We start from the raw sequence: 24,165 nt of genomic DNA, 5'->3' as shown, positions 1-24,165 counted from the left end.
TCTAACATTTTAGGAAACTCATATGAAACCTATGAAACCCGTTTTATACCTCTCGTTTTAGAAACCCTTTGCAACTATGGTCCTTGTTGCAAGTGGATAGTATGGGGGGAGGAGGGGGTGTGGTGCTTGGGTGGCCTTGAAAAAGTCGGTGATTTGTGGCTGCGATCTTCGGCTTTGAATATGTATAAGCTCCTCTTGATGCCTTTGTAGCTCCACCATGTTATAAGGCCATGGCATCTTTGGTTACAATATTTGATTGCTTGATTAAGCATACCAAAGTTTTCTTTGATCATGTAGTTGTATCTCCCCTTGATCTCATAGCACATTGGGCATCTACAAATGTAATGCTCTAACTTTATCTTTTGATAGCAAAACTTGCATTTCCTATTCTCCTTGGCCACCTGTGCTGCTTTGCTTGTTTTAACTTTTAATCTTAAGGGTGTGTGACATAGTGACATGGAATGGAGGGAATGTGGGTTTCGAACTCCAAAATGTTGGTCCTTGATGGCCAAGGATGTGGAATGCATTCCAAGATGGGGAAATGTTCCGGCCCCTATTTTTGTATTTGAAATATTCCAGCCACGTTCCTCTTGTAGGGAATGTGATGGTGGGTAATAGACATCAATGACACAAAAGAAGAATTACTTTTCAATAATCTTTTTTTGCCAGTGGATCGTTTTTCACTTACACTCCTTTGTGGTGCTTCTAGCCCGATTTTCATGTAACATCTCTCTCTCTCTTTCAACTCTTCACACACACACACGCGCGCGCACACACGTGTGTGCGCGTGCGTGCATGCGCACGTGCAAGTACAGAGGATACTACACCATCATCGGGGGACCATAATTGCCACTTCAACTTCTCTATGCTAGATACGAGATATCTTGGGATGAAAGTGCCTCTTGAGCAGTTCCACATTGTATTTGGCTTAGACATCATTTTGTACTCATTAGCTATGTATTGTTTATTGTTTATTTTCCATTTAGGTAGTCATAGCATTAGATGACAGCTATTTTGGGACTTCAGAAAGTTCTCTGACTTTTCAGATGTATTATTTTGGTCTCATAGGCTGATTTGGCCTTTTGTAGACATTAATATAACTTTCTTGTTCTTGTTCTTGTTCTCCTCTCTCTCTCTCTCTCTCTTTCATGTGTGATTGTCTTGAGCCATCAGTCTTGACATTGACACTTGTATTGGCCTTTGCCCTTTTGCACCTACTTCAGGCTTTGTGGCTTGCCTATATGTAAGCTTAAGCCTTACTTTATTCAGCTTTTTTAATGTAGTATGTATTCATTGTGCAGTATCGAGTGGTCTTAATATATGATGCACTGTTCATTTTGTTTTTTCTAATGCAATATGATCTTTAGTGTGATGTGTTTAGGATGTCTTTGAATGCTTGTGAAATGTCTATCTCATAATCTGGAAAAGTCCTAATTTTTCGTATTTGTTAACATTCCTCCCCATTCTTGGAATGTGTCCTCCCTGTTCCTATGCTGTTGCCTGTTCTTGGTAGCTATGCATGGGATAATACTTTGATCTAGCTGATAGCAGCCCTCATAGCTTGGGACTTGTGCACATGGTGTAGGCTACTTGTTTGATAAACATGTCCTCTATGAATCTTAGAAAGTGATCTGTGTAGTGCTATATCTTGGTGTGTAGGTTACCCAACTCTCTTGAGCATGCATCTATATCAATTTTTTCTGGAGTCTTTGTTCTTCTCCTCTTAAAGAGTCTAAAGTTTGGGGAGTCCTCATCATGCTAGAACGTGTGTTAACAACATTACACGATCATGCACTTAGTTGGAAGATAATGTGAAGCATGACCAAGAGCAAACACTTACCACAAGTTGGAGCCAAGAGCAAAGCACTAACCAAAGAGCCACAATGAGTGGATTGATATGTGAAGAGTGCCAAATAGGGCAATGTTTGATAGGTTACAAATATAAGACTTCAGAGAGTTGGCATGTGTGAGAGCGGAAGAACCCCACTATAAGGGCCTCCTTAGAGGGAACCCAATAACACTTTATAGAGTAGATATGTATGTTTTGTAATCATAACCATGTTGGAATGCTTGTGAAAGCAGGATAAGGTGAAATAAATGCTTAAATAGCTAGTAGCTGATAGGAGGTTAGCATTTGGCACGTGGCTCAGGTATGGCAGGGCCTGAGTGGCATGTGTGAGATGTGCTAAGCCATAGGAGACACAGAGGCATTGGTCTATGGGACTGCACTAGAGCTTAGGAGGTGTGGAAGAGATCCTCAGGATGCTCTTCTGCAGCGCAATAGAGAGGATGGTTATAACTTGGGTGGCCATAGCTTGGGTCACAGACAAAGGCGCAGCAGGCAAATATATGATTTTCAGGGGAGCCGCTGGTCCTTTCTCATCATTGGTCAGCATCTGAGCAGGATCCCTGCTCCAAACTACTCACAAGCACAGTGGACTCAATGACATTGTCACAGATGGCAGCTGATTGCTAGTATTATTGTGTGACACATTTGGACTGAGAGGTGTATCCATGCTATAGACCTCCAAGATGTCTTGACTGCAGAGACTCTTTCAAAGACTTGTATATTGATCTTCCGTACTCTCCACTTGTTAGATGGGAGAAGCTGTAGGTTGGTCTTGAAAGGATGAGGAGGAGGAGAGATGCCTTCTTGCAGACTTGGGATTTGAGCACCTTCTTTCACCTAGCCCCCCACACGGTTGGGCAGTATAGCTCTATGTATTGGTTGTCCACTCAACCATTGTATTTATGATTACTCAACTTTTCTTTACAGGGGTGTGCTTTGTATTTTACCTCAGGATGCCTGAATACAGTGGCAGCCATTCTACTAGGTGCAATATGCATTGGCAGTGAGGGCACTGAGGGTGAAGACTGGGAATATGGTTAAGTGTGAGATGGCGTGTGGCACCATATTCACAGGCTGTGTTGAAATAAGCAAATATGAGACAATGACTGTAGATTGGTGTTCAAATGAAAAATAGGCTGGGTGTACTGAAAAAGTGGACGGTGACCAAAACTATGGCCTAAGTGGACAAAGATCATATCTATCTGTAACCTTTTGTCACCTGATTTTAACCAATAAAGTTATATGGTTCTGCTTTTTGTGCTAGACAAGTACTGTGCAACTCCATAATATCTAAATTCTTCTGAAAACTATCACTATGCTCAAAGCAGTACAGAAACCCTGCAGCTTCATGACATTTGGTTTTCCCCCTATGATGGAAGACTTGTTAGACCATTAGTTTTCTATACTGAAACCTGAAAGTTTATCGCTGGGCACTGGTGATGCAGTAAGCAGGATAGTGCTCTGATGCTGTCTCTCACTGCATGTTCTGTCCATGCTTAATTAAGGCTTCCTTGGGGTTTCACAACTTGGTATTGTACATTTTTTCATCTGAGGGGTAGTAAGTCGATTAGTGTAACATGCTTTTTTTTCCCTCTGTGGTTTCTCTGGGTATTAGATATATTGACTGCTGAGACTATAGTCCCCTGCTGTTGAGTTGTGTGACTTTGCACTTGACTTACAAATGCATGGAAATTGTCTCTAACCTCAGAAACTTCCCAAGCATAAGGAATCTTGAATATTGTTTAAAATGCTACGTGGCAGGGTTTCTCAGACAGTCGAATGTTTACAGATGGAAGAGGTCAGCAGGTCACAATTGCTTTGATAGCACGGCGCAGTCGATTACATCCTGGAACCCGCTATTTGGCACGTGGTTTAAATTCTGTGTTTAGCACAGGTATCAGCCTTGCCATCTACCTTGGTTTTGGATGCTTTGCAAGGTTCTCTCCTTTTTGGTGGCCTGTTGAGATTTATAAATTTTACTGTTTGTTCAAATGATGGATTAAATGATGGCTTAAATATCCATTGATAATGTACATTCTTACAAGGTTGCAGTACAAGCATTTCCTTTCGTTCACCTGAGCCCGGAGAATGCAAGCAGTCTATTTGCTTTGTAGTGCCTGGACTTAAAGCGACCACTCTGGAAAGTAAATGTTTTCTGTTTACTTCTCATAAGGTGCTTACATGGGTCTGGTTATGTAGAAGTCCACACCAAATGGAAACCTTCAGGTGTTAGCCATCAAATTGGTGAAAACAGGCAGCCTAGTTTGTGATCACTATGTACAATCACAGTTGGGTCAATATTTGCTTGGAAACATAATCCTGAAGGAGGCATTCGCAGTCCACTTATGTAATGGTTCTCACAACACGAAACACAAGCCTACGAGCGAATTGGTCATAAAAAAACTAACAACAGGCTGCCTCATTTACTGTAACATCTCACTTGGGTCAATGACTGTTTGGAAACATAAACCTTAGGGAGGCCTGCATAGTCCACTGATGTAGTGTTTTGGCTTTGTTTGAAGGACTTTCGGGTTTTGAACCTAAAGATTTGTGGACTTGAAATTCTCAGCCTGTTTTTGGTTGTCAGAAAATTTGATGAGATCAAGAAGGGCTGATATAGCTAACTGGACAAAACTCCTTCCTATCCCTCATCCATTCATGTCTTGTTTCCCCCTTCTTTTGAGACATGTGTGACTTGTCTCACTCTCATGGCACCCCAAGAGGAGGTGCCTGTCCTTCCCAATCTTACCCTTGACCAAAAGCTGGATGGAACCGATTACACCATTTGGTCTTGGAAGGTCGAGGCCAACATTGACACCTTTGACTACAATCCCTCGTCCTTGACCTACTAGGGATTCTCGTTCAAGTGCTTTTGGAGATTTGAAAGCCTTATGGAACATTTGAACTCCCGTGCTTGCTCCTTTCTCTTCTTGAATTGGAGTAACTTTGTTCTTGTGCACATCAAGCATATGTGCATTGCTGGTGAGATTTGTATATGGTTCTGCTGCATGAAGGATCACATATGTAAGACTCAAAAGTCCTAATGCACATCTCAATTGAAGATGGGAGAACCCAAGAAAGGGGGAAGAGATTCTCAAATCTTTATCACAACAGTTTGATAGTATCAATTGCAAGAGTTCGAGTATGAACCGGCACTTCAAATGTGCAAAATCACCTAATCGTCCTATCCAGGACATCCCTTCATTCTGTTTCAATTTACCTTGAAGAGTCTTCACCTCGATCATGCATTGAACATTCTGGCTTGCCTCAATTTGGCATTCCTTGTAGCATGTAAGCAAGTCATAACACTTGGGCTGATATTGTCAACGGTGCTAATTTAGGTATGGAAGTTATGCACGAACATAATGCTCATAACTTCCCTCTAGACTTAGCTTCTATTGAAGCTCCTTTTGTAAACAGATAATACTTCTTTGGCCTTGCAGTATAACGAAATACCAAGCCTCTCTTTTCAAAGGCTTGGTATTTCTTGAAACTGAGTCTTATCGAATAGATAGAAATAATTCTTATTGTTTTCGTTGACTCCACATGATGGGGTCTCGATTCTGAATCCTGAAAAATATTTAGAATACTCTTCTACAATTGTAAGAAGCATCCAATTTTGAGCAAACATTGAGCTTCTTGCTCCATGCAGCCTTTTGTACTTGTAAAGAAACACTTGTTTTGGCACCATTGTCATTGTGATTAAGTTAGATGTGTGCCACAGTGACAGATTATCCTAGCTTTTGTAGTGGGGTACATTAGCAAAAGTTGCTGTGGACATGTGCCAATGAGTGCCTAGTGTCAAGTCTTGGTCAAGGACATTGAATTTCCCCTTGGAAACGACTTTTGGTGTCATGGGGGTTAGAGATTTAAATGATTGATGTCCTAGACTAAGGTTTGTGGAGAGTTTCAACACTTTCAAGTCCAAAGAGGTTAGGAATTTAAAACTGAAGGTGGGCATAGTTATATATTATTAAAAATGAGGGTAGGGCCAAAGGGCTATGCAGCTCGTTTTTGCATGTGGAGGCCCAAATGAAAATGGAAATTTGCCAAATATCAAGTTTGGGATAGTCTTGGGTTGCCATGCAAGTGTATCTTCCATGTTGGGCTGTTTTTCTCCCATTTTGAGCTCTTTGGGGCAGGTTTGAGGGTGGAGAATTGAGTGGTGGGCTGAGAGAGAGCAATTAAGCCATGAGAGACAACAAAGAGACCTGATCTACAACACTTTCTGGGGCTTTGACAACTACCGTGCAAGCATTTCTATCGTGAGAAAGTCAAAGATTTTTGTCTAATATATTGCTCATTTATTCTTCTTAGCAGATCTGAATTTTCTCAGTGCTAATTGTTGGTATAGCTGTGAATTTCTCTAGAAATTAGAGTCTCTTAGGTGCCTCAAGAAGTGTGCCATCAAATCTCAGCCATGCCACAAGGAGATTTGCTGGAAATCTGAGAAATTACAGCAGCTATGAGAAGGATTGCTTATCTACAGCTAGGCTGACTCGCATGCAAGTGTGGAAGACCCAATTTGTGCCTGCATGTGCTTCAAATCAAGGGGCAAATTTGGGGATTTTGTTGTTGGTCACTATTTGAGGGCTGAACTGCGGAATTTTCTATCTTCTCAGTAGATTCTCTCTCTTTGATAAATTCTCAGCCTTTCCCAACAGAATTGAAAGGGACAATATTGAATTTGCTGTCATAAACCCTAATTTCTGTTGAATTTAGGGTTCTTCATCCATCTTGAGAAGCGTGCCCATTAACTGGAGGTCCAAAGATCAGAGCAGCTGCTAGAATTGAAGTGATTTCAGCAGATCTGATAGAGATTCTACATCCACATTGAAGTTGACCTATATGCAAGTGTTCTTGATGTAATTTGTGCCAGAATGTGATCAGAATCAAGGGGCGAATTGGACCTTGATACTAGTGTCATTTGTGACAACCCAATGCATTGTAATTTGTAGTGAGATTAGTCCATATCTCAGTGTACCTCATATTCAAGGCAATCCAAGTTAAAGAAATTCCGCAGGGGGCACCAATTTTGGGGCCAATGGGGTATCAGCTGTCCGAGATTTTCATAGTGAAGTTTCATTTCAGAATTGTGAAGCTATTTGCTTGCTATAATTAGTGTAAAATCAAGTCGTCTACCACCTTATCCAAGAGGGAAGACTGGTTTCATGGTTCCATTGCCAGGATACATCAACTCCTTCGATGGGCCCCAAACACTTGATTGCAAGCCAATGCATTTGCAATTTGTTGAATTTGTTATCAGCCGAGGGCAAATCAACAAGCATGTTATCATCATACTCTAGTGATATGGGTTCAGGCAATGGTGATGCGTCATAATTTGAAAGATCATAGAGCATTGAAAGAAATGCAATGCTTGATATTGTTATGGGTACACAACATGGGCAGCATGTTGACAATGTGGGATTTGATCATGAGGTAGGTCCTTTGAGGCCTTCAAATGTAGATGATCAGGAGGGGGAAGATGATAATGATGCCTAGTTCAAAGCGAAATTGAGGACAACAATTGATATCTTTGCATAGCTTGCAAAGGATCTTTGGTTTATGGAATTTTCGTGTGCTGCAACAAAGAACAGCAAGGGCGAAAGAGGAAGGGGTCTCTTAAAGCCTTACTTGACAGCATGAGTTGCCAAAAAGCCCTAATAATGAGGTCATTGACAAATAATGGTCCACAAATTAGGGTTTCAGACAACAACAAAGCCTTAAAACCAGCTGCTGACCTGATTTTCTGTCTCTAAAACAGCAGGGGATTGCTGTTACAGCACTTTCTTGGCATCGGATTGAAGATTTCTCTCTCCTCTCCTCTACTTTCCTTCTCCCTCAACTCAGCAAATCTGAAGATATTCAGCATTGTTTTCCTGAATGCAGACTCAAATACTGCTGTAATTGGGGTTTATTGGCTGTCTCTAGAAGTGTGCCATTGAATCTCAGCTAGAGAAGAAGGAGATCTGCTGCAAATCTGAATAATTACAGCATGTTTGTCAAAGATTGCCCATTCACAGCTGAAGTAATTTGCATGCAGCTAGAGAAGGCCTAAATTGTGCCTGTAATCAAGGGGAAATTTGGGAATTTGTGCTGCTGGTCATAGATGTGCCATCTAATGAAGTCAATTGAAGACTTGAGCCTTAGATGTAAACCTGATTGTGTCATGGTTGCTGATTTGCTGATCTCTGTGTGTAACCAGTGAGGATTAGGGTTTGTATGCAAGTATTGGAATGCATGCATGTGCGCCTCAGTGATTCAAGAAGGTTGCTGGTGTAAATTCAGCCAATGGTCAACAAAATAGGTGAGATTTTGGATTTACAGGTTTGCTAATTTACATGCAATAGCAAAGGGGTGATTTGGGGCTTGATGTTGTTAGCCATTGGAGACTTGTATGCAAGTGGTCAAGACCTAGTTTGTGCCCACATGTTCTTGTAATCTAGGGGCAATTTGAGGCTTGATGTGGCTGGTCAGCAGGCAAAAGAAATCGTGCGAAAGCTTCTCAAGTGTGGGACTTGCATTGTGATGTCCCGCAATAGTTGCATTATGCGTCTCTTGTAGTATGGTAGCCAAGTAACGCCTTGCGGCAACAAGATAAAGTCTATCATGAAAATATATCCACCCATTCTTCAACACATAATCTAAGGAAAGACCTTGCTTGCATCCTACTTCTCTAGACCAAAATTTGGATCAGCCTAATAGAGCTCCTTCATAATAGTGAAGAAATCAAACTCTATGGAAGTAACCATATCATTTCATGTGGTCACCAGCTTAATGCATCCACTACTCTATTCTCCTTCTTAGGTACATACTGTGAGAGGATCAAAGCTCAACTAAGAGCAGTAGATAGTGTGGAGAGTGAAGCACGACACCCAATGCAATGGACTGAAAGAGTGTAAGCTGAAAGTACAAAGTATAACCCTTAAATCTTTGGGTTATAGGGGGTGTTCACACCCGAACACAATAAGTGCCCGTAAGTGTGTAACATAAGCACATACGAAAGAAGACAATAAGTTTGGGGGTAAAAACCTCTCGTACTGAGAGTAAAAAGTGCCCTAGTGTCCTATTGATCACCAACACTCCTCTGTGAGTGTAGGCGTGAGTGAAACCCAACAAACCCCCTTGGAGTGAAGAGTGATCAAAAGTGCAAGGATCATCCGCCACCAAAGGAGATCAAATTTAAAGCATTGCGAAATGGTTCAAATTTGCCATGAGGAAGAGCTTTGGTAAAGATATCTGACACATTACTGGTGGTAGGACAATAGACAAGGCTGATATCACTTGCATGTAGCCTCTCTCTGACAAAGTGATAATGTATCTCAATGTGTTTCGTGCGTGCATGAAACACTGGGTTCCGTGCCACTGCAATGGCACTCTGACTATTAGTGAACAAAGGAGTAGGTTCCGTAAGAGACATCCAAATCAACTAGCAAGCGTCTAATCCATACGCATTCAATTGTGGTAGTGAAAGCTGCCTTGTATTCAGCTTCACATGACGCTGTGGGAATGATGGATTGTTTCTTGCTAAGCCGAGGTATGCAAGATGAGCCAAGAAAGAAACAATTGTCACTAGTGGAGCGATGTGAATCATAATCACTAGCCCAATTAGAATCACTGTAAGCATGTAACTGCAGTGGTCCCCCCTTGGCATAAAGCAATCCAAGAGATCTAGTACCCTATAAGTAACGAAAGACACGCTTGACAGTTGGCCAATGTGACATGTGTGGCCGATGCATATATCTGCTCAGGGCTGAAGCTTGAAACTGCAAAGTGTATGTCCGCCCTAGTGTTGCATAGGTAAATAAGACATCCAATTGTTGGAACATATATGTGTGCAAACAAATCACTGTCATCATGTAATGACAGCTTTAGTCCAAGTTCCATTGGTGTACAGACAGACTTGCAATCTTGTAAGCCAAACTTCTCAAGAAGTTTACCAATGTATCTTGACTGTGATAAACCAATACCTCTAGCATCATGTATGAACTGAATGCCCAAGTAATAATGCAAAGACCCCAAGTTTGATATCTCGAAAGTTTGTTGCAAATTTTGTTTAAATGCTGAAATCTGATCAGCATGTGTCCTTGTAAGCAAAAGATCATCAATATATAGACAAATGATCAGCATGGATGCCCCCTCTTTACATTCGTAAATGGTAGACTCAAATGAGTTGTTTATAAACCCTTGGCTGATTAAAAAGGCATCAATCTTTGCATACCAAGCTCTAGGAGCTTGTTTCAAGCCATATAAAGCCTTTTTCAGCTTGCAAACCAAGTGTTCGGATCCCTCAACTACAAAACCTATGGGCTATTGTACATATATTTCCTCATGAAGTTCCCCATGTAAAAACACAATTTTAATATCTACCTGATGCATAGTCCATCCATAATGGGCAGCCAAAGCAACCATAGACCTGATGATAGTCAATCAGTGGGTAGGAGCAAATGTCTCCTCATAGTCAATGCCTTTCTTCTGTGCATAGCCTTTAGCTACAAGCCTTGCCTTATATTTGTCAATGGATCCATCTGCATTCCGTTTCAACTTGTAGATCCATTTTGTTCCAATGGCTTTCTTCCCAAAGGGCAAAGACACTAAATCCCATGTTTGATTCTTAATGATAGAATCAAATTCAGCTTGCATTGTTGCCATCCAATGCACACTTTTTGTGCATCCTCAAAACATTCAGGCTCCTCATCATCAACTATACTTGCTGCCATAGCAAACTCCATGGTATGTGTAGTATCATGCATACAAGCTTTCCTTCTAGTACGACGAGCCATGGGTGCATCCAGATGACTATCTTTCATCGTTTGTAAATACTATCTAGGCATTTGTCTTGCCTCCTATTGTGCATAAGCTGTTGCTGAATTTCAGTTTCAGCACTTTGCTGAATATTCCGATTAGCCAATGGCTGATTTTTTGCATTTTCCAATAGAGCAGCTGGTTGAACATTAAGTTCACTTGTTGAAACTCCAGCTGAATCACTAAATGAAATGGGCAACAGCCGTTTAAATACATTACGGGCAGCCTGATATTTGTCCAAACTAGCAAGGGACAATTTTGATTTTTCATCAAAGAGTATATCCCTACTGACAAACACCTTTTTAGGGATTGGATTATAGAGTGTGTAGCCTTTGCTCTCACGACTATATCCCACAAAAATGCATTTGAGAGCCTTGTTATCTAACTTTTTTCTAAGTACCTAGGGAATGTGTATATATGCAAGACACCCAAAGGTATGAAAGTGCCCAATAGAAGGTTTCTGGCTATTCCAAGCCTCAAAAGGTGTAACATTCTTTAATGCCTTGGTGGGACATTTGTTTAAAACATGGCAAGCACACATTACAGCTTCCATCCAAAAACTGTGGGGCAAGCTCTTTGCTTTCAGCATACATTTGGCCATCTCCATGAGTGATCGATTCTTCCTCTTTGCAACCCCATTGTGCTGTGGAGTATAAGCAATAGTGAATTGATAAACAATGCCCTTCTACTTCAAAAAAGAACTTAGTATAGAGGATATATATTCCCCCCTCGGTCCGAACGGAGAGACTTTATTTTATAGCCAGATTGGTTCTCAACAAGTGCTACAAAAGCTAAGAATGCATCATATATTTATGACTTTTTCAACAAAGAATCAACCCAATAGAAGCGAGTAAAGTCATAAAAAAAGTCACAAAATAGTAACATCCACCCAATGACTTTGTCTGCATAGTCCCACACACATCCGAATGCATTAACTATAACTTGGCCATGGCTCTAAAAGCAACATCATGGGGAAACGAAAAATGATGCATTTTTTCCAAAATACATCCTTCGCACAAGTGCTCATGAGGTCTCTCCAAAAGAGGTAATCCATCTAGCATCTGTATATGCTATAAGAGCATCAAGCTACCATAGTTCACATGCCCCATGCGAGCATGCCATAACTCTGCCTGTATCATAGCAGGAGTAAGAGTGGATGCCAAGTATGCTGACTGATCAATTGAAAGAGCATCCAACTCATATAACCCATGACATAAAGTGCCAGCAAAGACCAAAGTCATGTGTTCCTTATCCCTCACCATGCATCTGTCATCATCAAAGGTGACTTGCAATCCACAACGTGCCAAAGAAGAAATAGAGAGCAGATTCTTCTTTATACCTGGCACAAACAAAGCATCTTGTAGGGGGAGAATAGAGCCATCAATGGCTGTGAGCCCAATCTCCCCAATACCTTGAATAGGGTATGATGCATTGTTTGCATATTGTACAGACTTGCCAACTGGAGCTATACCAACAGAAGCAAATAAATCTTTGCGAGATGTGATGTGCTTAGAAGCAGCACTGTCAAAAAACCAAGTGCCTGCATTCTCAATAGAGCTAAATGCTCTATCAACCCAAGAAGAGTCATAACTGCATGTGTAAAAGCAATAGTCCTTGTGTGCAACAACAAAGGACACTAACTCAGTAGCAGTGGAAGGAGCATAAAAAACAGACATCTCTAACTCCTTTTTCTTCTCCTTGGCGATGCTCTTTCTATACTCACTGATGTAGTGGCTTGGCTTCTTGCAATAATGGCATTTTTCCTTCTTGGCTTGCGTGTCCCCTTGTTTTTTATTACCTTGTGAAGTGCCTGAAGTCCCAGAGCTTTGCAGAGCATTCTTTACTTGGTTGCCTTTGCCCTTCTGTCTTGTTATAAAAGCCTACCTATAGGCTATGATATCCACACCATTATTTCTTCTTGTTTGCTCCTCCTCTAGAAGCAAATTGACTAGCTGAAGAAAAGTAAGAGGCTGTGAGGCAATCCTTATGGTGAGGTTTAGGGCCGTATGAAAAGCCTAGTACGAAGGAGGTAGTGAGTTCAATGTAGTAGATATTAGCTATGCATCTGCATAATACTCATCGACATTCATAAGTTGCTCTCACAAGTCTTGAATTTTATTCAAGTGATCTTGCATGGAATCACCCTCATCCATCTTCAATGTCTCAAGCTCTTTCTTTAAGAAAGAGATGCGGGTCTCATTCTGACCAGCAAACATTTGCTCCAAAGTTAGCCAAGCTTCTCATGAAGAAGCTACAGACCGAATGTGAGGGATGATGGACTGCTTAACTGCCAATGCAATCAATGACAAAGCCTGTGCATCCCGTGTATCCCATGCTTTTTGAGCTGCTGATCTTTGGGGAAGTGGCTGAAGTGGAGTAGGCTGAATAGGCTGAGGTGCCCGTTATCCACGTCCTCCTGGAGTAGTAGTAGCAGGAGTCACAACTCCGGGCCTAACTTCTTCTCCATTGACATAGTCCCAAAGATTTTTCGCAACAAGCACATTCTTCATCATGAAGGACCAAAGTGAGTAGTTGTTACCATCCAATCTGTCCTCCTTGGATACATAGGTAAATACATCTCCCTGATTTGCCATGATAATCAATACCAAAAGAAGGCAAAAGAGTAATGTCCAAGCTGGACCAACTTGGAAATCTCCAAAATTTTCAGAAATTACTGCAAATAGGTCGTTGCAATTAGTACACTAAGGTACACTCTGTCAAAACTGTTTGTAATGCATGCAATCCAAGGTGCATTCAATGTTCAGCAACATTGTATGAGTAAAACCCCCAAAATTTCTTGCTCCAAATTTTTCCAAAACAGTCTATCTCTGACTGATACTGTAGTACATGTGCCAATGTCTTCAGAAACCCCTAAAGCCTCAAAATTCTTGACTTATTTGCCAAGAAATTTGCATCAATCGTGTTCCAGACACATATTTTGATTTCTGTGCTTGCCCTTGTTCAGAGATGAATTTGGATTAAATAATAAAAAAACTTTAACCTTTATCTAGAGAGGCTCGTATCGCGTTGGAGGCCGAGTGCAGGAGATCAGGCCGTAGGGTGGCACCGCGGCGCTAACACAGGTGCAGGCGGTGCTGGAGGCGGGTGTGGCATAGGGCAAGAAGCGGCAGGGGCAGCATTGGAGGTGGGCGGGCGCAGGCTGGCGGCGCTCCCATGCGGACATGCGAGCGACGATGGCGAGCTAGATGCAGTCGTGGCGAGCGTTGCCACAAGCGGGTGGTAGAGTCTAAGTGGGAGGGCGCAGACTGGCGGGGCTTCCAGGCGGGCGCAGAACAGAAGGCAGGCGCTGGTCACATGCAGTGCCCAGGTCATAGTCAAGAAGGGCAGTCGGGCAAGGGGCTGGTAGGCGCAGGGGCAGCGGGCATAGCAGTGTTGGTTGACTGGGCGAGAGCAAGGTGGCTCCTTCTAAAGTGGCACTGGCTGATTGAGCAAGAGTAGGGTGGCTCTAGGTGACAGTGGATAGGGGGCAGATCTGGTATTGAGTGGGGACTCTTGGAGGTTGAGCAAAGTTGAGAAGTTGGAGATCTGATACCAAATGTGAGAGGGTGAGAGGATCGAAGCTCAGCTGAGAGTGTAGTAGATAGTGTGGAGAGTGAAGCATGACACCCAATGCAATAGAGTGAAAGAGTGTAAGCTGAAAGTACAAAGTACAACCCTTAAACCTTAGGGTTGTAGGGGGTGTTCACACCCGAATACGATAAGTGCCTGTAAACATAAGCACACATGAAAGAAGACAGTAAGTCTGGGGGGGAAAACCTCTCGTACAAAGAGTAAAAAGTGCCCCAATGTCCTACCGATCATCGACACTCCTCTGTGACCGTAGGCATGAGTGAAACCCAACACGTACTTGATCTCGTAGCTGAATTGAGACAAGAATTTCCATTAGTGCAATTGGTAAGGAGTCTTATCTTGCTACGTCTGAGTGAGGAGATAGTGTAAAGTTTGTTGATCAGACCTGATATAAAAATTTTGTCGGATCAAATAGTGTCTCCACTTCTTTAAGGCATGAGCAATGGTAAATATTTCTTTGTCATATAGGTGAAACTATTTAACTTAGCTTCCTTGAATTTCTAACTTTTAGAAGCCATTGGATGGCTCACCATTGCAACATCGCTTTTGCACGTTTGTTGGCATAAAACATTGCCACATAAGTTTCATTGAGAGGTGCAAATCTCAACATAAGACTTGAAGAGTAGATAGCCTTCAACTTCTTGAAAGCTTGGTCTATCTTCCACGTCCATGTCCATGTATCTCATGCCTTGTGGTATTTGTAAGAGCCAATGTCACTTGTGCATAATGCTCCATGAATGTGCGATAAGACATTGTCAATCCCAATAACATGCTCATCTTCGATGCATCCTTAGGACAAGGCCCTTGGCCACTCCACAATTGCTTGGATCTTCTCATGATCCATAGAAATCATCCTTGTGGAAAGGATGTGCCCCAGATTAGAGACTGATATCATGTACAATTCACACTTCTTCCTATTCTACAAAAGTTGATTCTCTTGCAACAACCCTAGGGCTCTCTACAAGTGATTGTAAGGCTCCTCTCGAGAATTACTGTAGACCACGATATCATCTAGGAACACAATAATGTCTCCCCCCCCTCCCCCCCTTGGCACCATGTTCCTTGGAGCAACCATCTTTCACCTCCAGCCATGTAGGGTTCTCTATCTAGCTGTGCGGCAGCCAGACCCCTTACTCCGAGTGTGAGCCAAGAGAACCATCTTTTTGGGACTGTTACTGAAGACCAAAGTTAAGTGTTAATGCACTACAATTCATTGTTAATGGATGTGACAAATTTGGTTGCTCAACATCCCTTGGTACTTGGAATCATGTTTGTTGAAGAAGAGGCTCAAATCACTCTCAACAAGTGCCATCAAGAACCTCCATGGCCAAAGGGGCCATGACTTGATTGGGGATCTGGGATAGGATTCCATGGGACTAGGGCAGTAGTACAAGACTTTCCAAGAAGAGGCTGTAATACCCAAGCCATGAGCCTAGAAAAGTAAGTAGCTAGATTAGATGGCCCAAAAGGAAGCAGCACAAACGGGAACAATGCAAATGGAGTCCAAAATGTAGTCTTTGGAATATCTTCCGGAGCAATCTGAATCTAGTGCTAATCAGACTTCAAATGCAGCTTTCTGAAAATCATTGAGCCTACTAGCTGATCCAACAACCCATCTAGCTGCAGCAAGGGAAACTTGTTTTTGATAGTGAGCTTATTGAGTGCCTTGTAATCCACACACATGCATGGGCTCCCATCTTTCTCTTTTACCAATGAGATTGGAGCACCGAATGGGTTAGAGCTGACTTAAATCAGTCCCTGCTTCAAAAGGTCCTCAATTTGTGCTCGAAGCCTTCGACCTCCTTCTTGCTTATCCAGTAGGGTGCCTTTGATTTGCTTTTGGAACTATCTCAATCTTAAAATCCCCTAGTCGTAATGGGTGTAACTCTTGAGGTAACTCATCCAATAAAAGAGAATTAAACTCCCGCAACCATAGTTTTTTAATACATGTGAGTTTGAAATACCAAACATTTGCAAGGGTATGGTATGGAAGATGTATGAAAAAAATAACACACATTGCCTTGGCGAAAAAAAAGTGATGATCGCCCTTTTGCTCCCACAATTTAGCATTTTTTTGTTTGTTTTTGTTGTTGTGTTGTCTCCAAACACTGCTTTGCACTCTTTGGAGCTAGTTGACTGCATGAACCAGCACATGACCAGCTGTTAACTGCACAAACCAGCTGGCAGCAGCCTCGAAGTTCATACAGCCCCTCTCTCTCACCTATCCAGGTAAAATTGAAGGTAATGTCATGTTTCAGCCTTTTTTTCTCTTGTATTCATCATGTTTGGTAAGAGTGAACACAAACAAGCCCTCTTTCACGGCAAAAGTCTGATTTACCTACTTGGATGCTTTCATCTGCAATCTGTGGACAATTTTTTAATTCTCTCTTGGACTTTCAATATGGATTTGGGAGAAGTATCTTCTCTTCTCACACAGATTGTGGGGATGTGAAGGACAAAAAGCTAGGAATGGGATTTTGTCACTGTTCTTCAAAAGCTTCCAAGAGGCATGCATACAATGATCTTCTCAATGTTAATGGTATCACCTTAAAGTTTTAACTTTAGATTCTATCATTCCATTTTGAAAGCATGGAAAATTCAAGGGTCATGTATGGTTCACCTAAGGGAAGGGAACCATGCTTATTCCCTACTTACATACTTGCATGCGTATGCCATGTGGTAATGTATGAAAAAAACTATGCCCGCAACAATGCCAATCTCGTCTCATTCCACATCTTTGTGTTGTGAAGAAGAAGACGACTCTTCAAGATTCCGCATTTACACCATCATGGCATGATCACCCTAATGAACTACTCACTTGGCTTGGAGCTGAGAAATAACAACCACGTGTTGAGCTTGAACCACAGAGGTTGCAACAACACCATGCAAGGTCTTCACCATGTGCCATGTCCGATCCTGAATGAGGATGGTGCAGAAGGAATGATCCACAAACACCATGTGGTCATAGAGCCATGGTTGCCCTCAAATCACAGCGATGTTGAGGAGAGGAGTCACATCTAGAACATCTTGAACCTCAAAATCTTCTAGCTAGACAGCTATGTCCTGCACTTGCTCCCTTAAGTAATATTTCTTGGCTTTGGTCTCCATCTTAGGCTAAAAAGATTGCTCCATGGGTTGTGCCACACTGGCGAGTACCATGTGGAGACGATACTTCTTGACAAACTTGTCTTGGATGAAATTCTTTGATGCTTCACCTTCCACCAACCAAAGTGCAGGATGGCCCACAACCATTTCTTGCATTAGCACAAGATCATGATGTCCCAAGGAAGAAGAGTCCACGTCTCCCAAGGGTGCTGTCTTAAGGGAAGAAGCTATGATGGACAAGGTTGCAGCCACGGGCGTGTTAGAGTTGGACATTCCTTGGACAGGCAGGAGCTGTAGGAGCAACAGGTACAGCAGGTACAACAGGTGATAGGTGCAGCAGGAGTGCCATGTGGCAGTTGACGTGTTAGGCAGATGCCAGACTACAGTCGGATAGCTAGTTGAACAGACCTGGTATTTAATGCAGCTGACCTAGTATGTTTGGCATTTTTTTGCTGGTCTATTTATTGGCCTCGTTTTTTGCAGTCTTCTTCAGTTGTTCTCCCAATTTTTAGGTTGCAGACCGTGGAGACTACCCTCGGGGCTGACGGAGACTGAGATCTTCGAGGTGGAGACATACACAGACATTCTCTTTGCACTGTGTATATTTTTGCATACTTATACAACATTCTTCACTGCAAATTTTTTGCGTTTCACTATCTCTTTCTTTGTCTCTCTCTCGCCTCTCTCTATTCACTCTTTGTCTTGGTCATTCACTTCCGCATTGCTTCACTCTAACATGGTATCAGAGCATTGAAGGACTAACCTAGGGTGGACCCATTTGAAGAGGTGATTTCAGTACGACACAAGGCTGCATTTTCAGCGTTCAAGGGCAAGTACGAGGGTTGCACATTGAAACAAGGTTGAGGTGAGCGTGGGCTTGCGAGAAAGGAGAAGATTTGTTGAAGCTACTGTTGGTTTTTGCTGTTAGAGAAGGAAGAAAGCTGTGTTTTCGGCCTTCAAGTGCAATTTTTACCTTTTCATTGCCTCTAGTGGGTGAAGAAGGAGCGGGAGAGCGGTCAAGAGCTCTAGCAGGTTGTATTCTCATAGTCAGAGGGAGACTGATTTTTGTCTTTTGTGTAGGCATTGTAGGTGAAGTTGTCTTTTGAGGCCGAGATAGAGTTCCAAATGATCATGGACCGGAAGGTGCCCGTCTTACCGGCTCTTCCATTAGATCAAAAGCTCGATGGCAAGAATTACCATATCTGGCGGGTCATGATGCTTGCCATTTTGGAGTCCTATGATTTGGCGGAGCTTGTTACGGAGGCTATTTATTGTCCTTCTTGGTGAGATGAGTCCATACTCTCTTCCGATGATAAGGTGGAGTTAGCAAAGGCTCAGGCATACTGGGATAAACTCAATGCTTGCATCCGCTTGTTTTTATTTCTTTCATGTACTACAGCTGTTATCTCTCATATTGAGCATTTGATGGTGGCCCGGGAGATATGGCTCGAGCTTGATCAGATATATAATCATATGACCGTCATGAAGCAAGTTTCTTTGGAAGTGCAAATGAGGACCGTGAGTGCCAACAAGTCTTCCTCCATGCAAGAGCATATTAACAAGCTGAGGTAGCTTTAGATGAATGCAGGTACAAAACGCAGGGAAGGTGATCACTTCTGAAGGCATGGCGACAACTCTTCTTTCACAGTTACCGCCCCGTTTCAATGGTTTTTATTTTGCCTTGATTGCTTTAGGGCTATCTGAGACTCTTCAGTGGGAAGAGTTGGTTCCTATGGTCTTGGACCAAGAGGAGCAGTTAAAAGGTACCAATGCTTCTAAATCTGAGGCTTTGGTTGGTTTATCCTCTCAGAAGAAGGGGAAGGATCAAAAGGAGGAAAAATCCAAGAAAAACAAAGAAAAGGAGTCCACTTGTCACATCTATGGCAAGACAAGTCACTGGAAGAAGGATTGCCCGGCGAGGTGGTATCCATACATCTGAGGTGTCTTATGTGCGGGCCTTGGGGTACCATCTACTTTCGATGCATAAGATTTGTGCCCTCGGCCTCTTGGTTGAATTTGATATGGATTCTTTTCGGATTCTTGATCGTGGATCGAGACATGTACTTTCTTGAGGATATGAGGAAAATGGAGTCTATAAGTAGTAGTCTTCTTCTGCCTTGACTTATCTTCTTCTTACCTCCCCAACCCATCCCAAGCTTTGGCATGCTCGGTTTAGCCACCTCAACTATGATTACCTTTGGAAGGCATCCAAGGGATAGCTTGTTCGAGGTTTGCTCGCTATCGTGGTGAGCCAACAGCCTTGTGTATCCTACATCCGTGGGATGCAGACTCGTGATACTGTTCCCAGCAAGGCTTCGAGGCACTCTTCAGTGCCCTTGGAGCTTGTTTGTACCAATCTTTGGGGACTGATGAGAACAGAGTCCCTTTGAGGGAGCTTGTATTTTATGCTAATTGTGGATGATTATAGTAGGATGACATGGACTTATTTCTCGAAGTTGAAGTTTGAGGCTTTCTCCAAATTTAAGGATTGATTGCTCTTTGAGGAAAACCGATTGGGCTGGTAGCTGAAGACCTTAAGATCCGATAAGGGCATATAATTTATTTCTAATGAGCTTGCTCGTTTTTGTGCACATTGTGGTGCTCACCACGAGTTTGCCAATACAAACACCCCTTAGGAGAATGGCATATTGGAGTGGAAGAATCACAGTGTGATCGAGATGGCCCGTACCATGATGGAGTATCGTCAGACACCTCAGTGTCTTTGGGTTGAGGCTATGGCTACTGTAGTTCACATCCTTAATCGTTTTCCTACTTTTGCTGTTGTTGGTATGACATTGTATGCGGCACACTTTGGGGCTAAGCCAGATGTTTCTTATTTTAGGGTTTTTGGGTGTGATGCCTATGTTCACATACTAAAGACATAGCGTGACAAATTTGAAGCGGCTTCCAAAAGGCAAGTGTTTGTGGGCTATAGCACGCAGTCTCAAGGCTATTGATTGTATGATCTCGTTAAGCAGGATGTCTGTACGAACCGTAATGTTAGTTTCGTGGAAGTTCCAGCCTTAGAGGGGGATGAGGAACACCCTGATCTTGGAGATCTCGGTGATAGTTGGGCACCAAGGACTGTTTCTCTGGAGCACGTGCCTCTTGATGACTCTTCTTTGGATGAGGAGCTTAGTTCTTAGCCACCAGTTTCACCGATTGCTCCTCCACCGTTGGTGGACCTTCCAAAAACTTCAGCAGATGGAGAACAATGAGGCGAGATCCAGTCTCCTCGTTGGGCATGTGACACTCTTCGTGATGCAGGGATTGAGGGGGTCCCTGAGGAGTGGAAGCTATAGGATGGCCCATGGCATTCTTAGAGGAACCAAGCACACCACACCGAGCTTGTTTACACTAATTACTGCTTGATGACTCGTGTTGTGCACGATTGCGAGCCCACCTTCGTGAAGGAGCCTTTATAGCATGATCATTGGTGGAAAGCGATGGAGTAAGAGTTGGAGTCGATTGAGAGGAATAACACTTGGTATCTCATGCCGAAGCCTCCTCATAAGAAGGTCATTGGAGTCAAATGGGTCTTCAAGACTAGGTACTGCAGTGATGGCATGTTGGACAAGCAAAAGGCCCGCCTTGTTGCTAAAGGTTTTGCATGGCGCCTAGTTATTGATTTCTATGATACTTTTGCCCCTACAGCTCGGATGGCTACTATTTGCATAGTCCTCTCCTTGGCTAGCCATAGGAGATGGCCGGTCTATTAGCTGGATGTGAAATCTGTCTTCTTGAATGGGGAGACGAGGGACTCTTGATCTTGGTATCTATTGTCCCGTTGGTATTGGTGCTACAGACTTGGTACTTACTAGATGGAGTGATTCATATTGGGCTAGCAACGTGGATCATCAGAGGTCCACGACAGGTTATTGCTTCACCTTGGGTGCTAGTGCTGTTTCCTAGAGCAGCAAGAAGCAACCCACGGGTGCCCTATCTTTGATTGAGGCGGAGTATTGGGCGACGTCTTCTACTACATGTGAGAAGTGTGGCTTCGCAGGGTCTTGGAGGAGCTTGGGTGCCCACAGAGAGGTCCTATTGTTCTTTAGTGCGGCAATGAAAGTTGCATTGCCTTGGCCAGGAATCTTGTGTTTCATGTTCGGACGAAGCATATTGAGATCCAGTACCATTTCATTCGGGAGAAGATTCTGGATGAGACTATTTCCCTGGTTTATTGCAAAACAAAGGGAAATCTTGTAGATTTGTTTACCAAAGCGCTTCCTTAGGCTTTACTTTGACAGCACTCCAGACCCCTTAGCATTCTTCCGTGTCTAGGATTTGAGAGGGGGTGTTAATGCTGGACATTCCTTGGACAGGCAGGAGCAGTAGGTACAATAGGCGATAGGTGCAGCAGGAGTGCCACGTGGCAGCTAACGTGTCAGGCAGATTTGCTGTTCAATTGGCTGCAGCCGACCTGATATGTTTGGCACTTTATTTTTGGCCTATTTATTGGCCTTGGTTTTTGCAGTTTTCTTGAGTTGTGCTCCCAGTTTTCAGGCTGCAGACTATGGAGACTGCCCTTAGGGCTGACACAGATTCAGTTCTTCGAGGTGGAGACATATGCAGACATTCTCTCTGCACCCGTGTATATTTTTGCATCCTTATACAGCATTCTTCACTACAGATGTTCTGTGTTTCACTGTCTCTTTCTCTCTCTCTCTCTCTTCTGTCTCTCTTCACTCTTTGTCTTGGTCATTCGCTTCCACATTGCTTCACTTTGACATGGCTTTGGAAGTTTTGTCCATATATTAACGTTTGCAAAAGGCCAAAATGACCTATGAGATCATGAGTTACAATCATGTGTATGATGGTACGAATGTCTAAGCAAAATATGTGTAAAAGTAATATAGAACTCTATAATTCATGGCTATGTGTAAAACATAGAACTCTATAATTTTTGATGGTACAATCTCATGTGGATATGGAGGACCTAGCTCTAGCCCAAGTGATAATCTCTTGTATCCACCTACGAAGGTGGTGTTGGTGTCTATCTTGAGGCCTAGGACCTCTTGATTGGCTAAGCTAGATGGCTCAATCAATCAATAGTTCCTGTTTATGTGTGGACTTTGAGAGAGTCTCCTGTGTGGATTGGGGCTATAAGTGTACCGAGGTCTGTTGAGTCTTTCTTACAAAGAAGATTGTGAGTTGCTTGTGTGAAGGGTCTTTGCATCCGGGAGCAGCTATATTCCTGAGGAGCATGCCACGAAGCCATCGTATCTCAAGGAGGAAGAGGCCAAGACATTGTTGATCGGTAAAATCCATGATTCTGGATAGTGGTCCAAATCTGTCTTTAAACAGATAGTGGAAACAACCACGAAACTCATAATAAGTTGGGCAATGACAAATGTAATGCTCCTTTGTCTCTGGCTCTAATTGGCATATTTGGCACATGTGCTTCTTTGGTGGGATAGATTTGTATCTGCTAGTCTCAATCTCTAATTGATTTGAGGAGGTGTGCAATTGATCAATAGTACATTAGATCCCATGTGAAAGGTGGGTATCCATGTATCTCGAGCGAACAATAAACCCATCATCTCTAGTATGAAGAAAATGTTTGTAGTAAAGAGCCATCTTTGTTCCTAGCTCTTGCATAGACATCAACCATGTCCACTCGATTTCCAATTGGGTAAGATCTCTCCTAATGATCCTGTGAATCTCTGATCTACTCAAATCAAGAGATGGTGCATCAAAGGAGTATTGGAAGGGCGGTAACTTGTCCATGTTAAAGCCATGTAGCTCAAACCAGGTCGATATCTGTGCATACCAACATGAAGTATCACCCTCTTTGGCAAGTTTCCTAGAGGACTAAAGAGCCAACCGTGCATGTGTCCGAGTAAGTTGCATAGGCTATGTATGTATGTGATTGATCAGGCAAGGGCCTTACCACAATCAATGTAAACACTAGCTCAGCTCTGATAATCTTGTGGATTTGAGACCTTACCTTTGATCATCTTGTATATCATGGAAACTAGGGGTCTCTCCATCGACCTCTATCCATCATAAATATGCCCTGATCTGCCGTGGTGGTCAAGACTAGGCCCCCATATTTGTACTCCATAGAGTAGTGAGGATGTAACCAGTGTATCAAATAGCCATAGCTTGGTGCGGGGTTCCTAGAACTATACCTATTAGCACATCCTCTCCAAACCTCCTAGTGATGTGTATCTATGAGTTAATCTAGTGATGTGTATCTACGAGTTAATCTAGTGTCTTCTGGCTCTTGCATAGAAAAGGCGGGCCCCGTGAATAAGACTCCTAGGTATGTATAAGAATCCACATACTCCAACTCATCCCGTCCATATGTGAGTTTCGATGTTGATCTCCTAACCCACTGTGGTCTAGTATTAAATACTATCACCTTGGTTTTACCAAGGTTCATTGAAAGCCCACTATCCAGTGCATAAGAGTGTAATGCATCCAAGTGTCTTTGTAGTCCCTTTGAAAGGTTTGCGATCAATACAATGTCATTTGCATACAGTAGGAGAGCTATCTAAGTGCCAGCTAGTGGAGCTCCTTTGTCTCCTCCGTGTGAAATATAATTAGCAATTCCATTAATGTATAGGCCAAATAATGTCAGTGGAGAGAGGGGGCAGCCCTACTTCACCCGAGTGGTGGAGTGAATAGGGATCGAAAGGCCCTCAAGTGTCTGTACTCTACCCACAACACTCTCATACAACATCAAAATGCCCCAAAGGAGCTCTTCGGTACTTCCATGGCATGCAACCGGTGTATCAACTTGTCTCTCGGCACTGTGTCAACGGCTTTGGGGAAGTCCATAAAGTAGTAGTAAGTCTGTCGACCATGGGCCC

General features: G+C 42.8%; 1 protein-coding gene across 1 annotated transcript in view; it reads left to right on the top strand.

The window, feature by feature from the left end:
* The window catches only part of SAC9 (sacI homology domain-containing protein / WW domain-containing protein), a 116,681-nt gene that overhangs the window by 40,351 nt on the left and 52,165 nt on the right, over positions 1-24,165 (top strand). The window contains exon 3 of the mRNA XM_087697552.1: positions 3,611-3,743. Coding sequence (XP_087553678.1) covers positions 3,611-3,743 — 133 coding nt within the window. The remainder of the gene's footprint in view (positions 1-3,610; positions 3,744-24,165) is intronic.

This window comes from Lygodium microphyllum, chromosome 2 (assembly GCF_053477565.2).
Source record: "Lygodium microphyllum isolate KBCC chromosome 2, Lygodium_microphyllum_v1.1.10, whole genome shotgun sequence".
Lineage (NCBI taxonomy): Eukaryota > Viridiplantae > Streptophyta > Polypodiopsida > Schizaeales > Lygodiaceae > Lygodium > Lygodium microphyllum.
The sequence above is the reverse complement of the archived record's forward strand: the minus strand, read 5'-3'. Positions and strand labels throughout refer to the sequence as shown.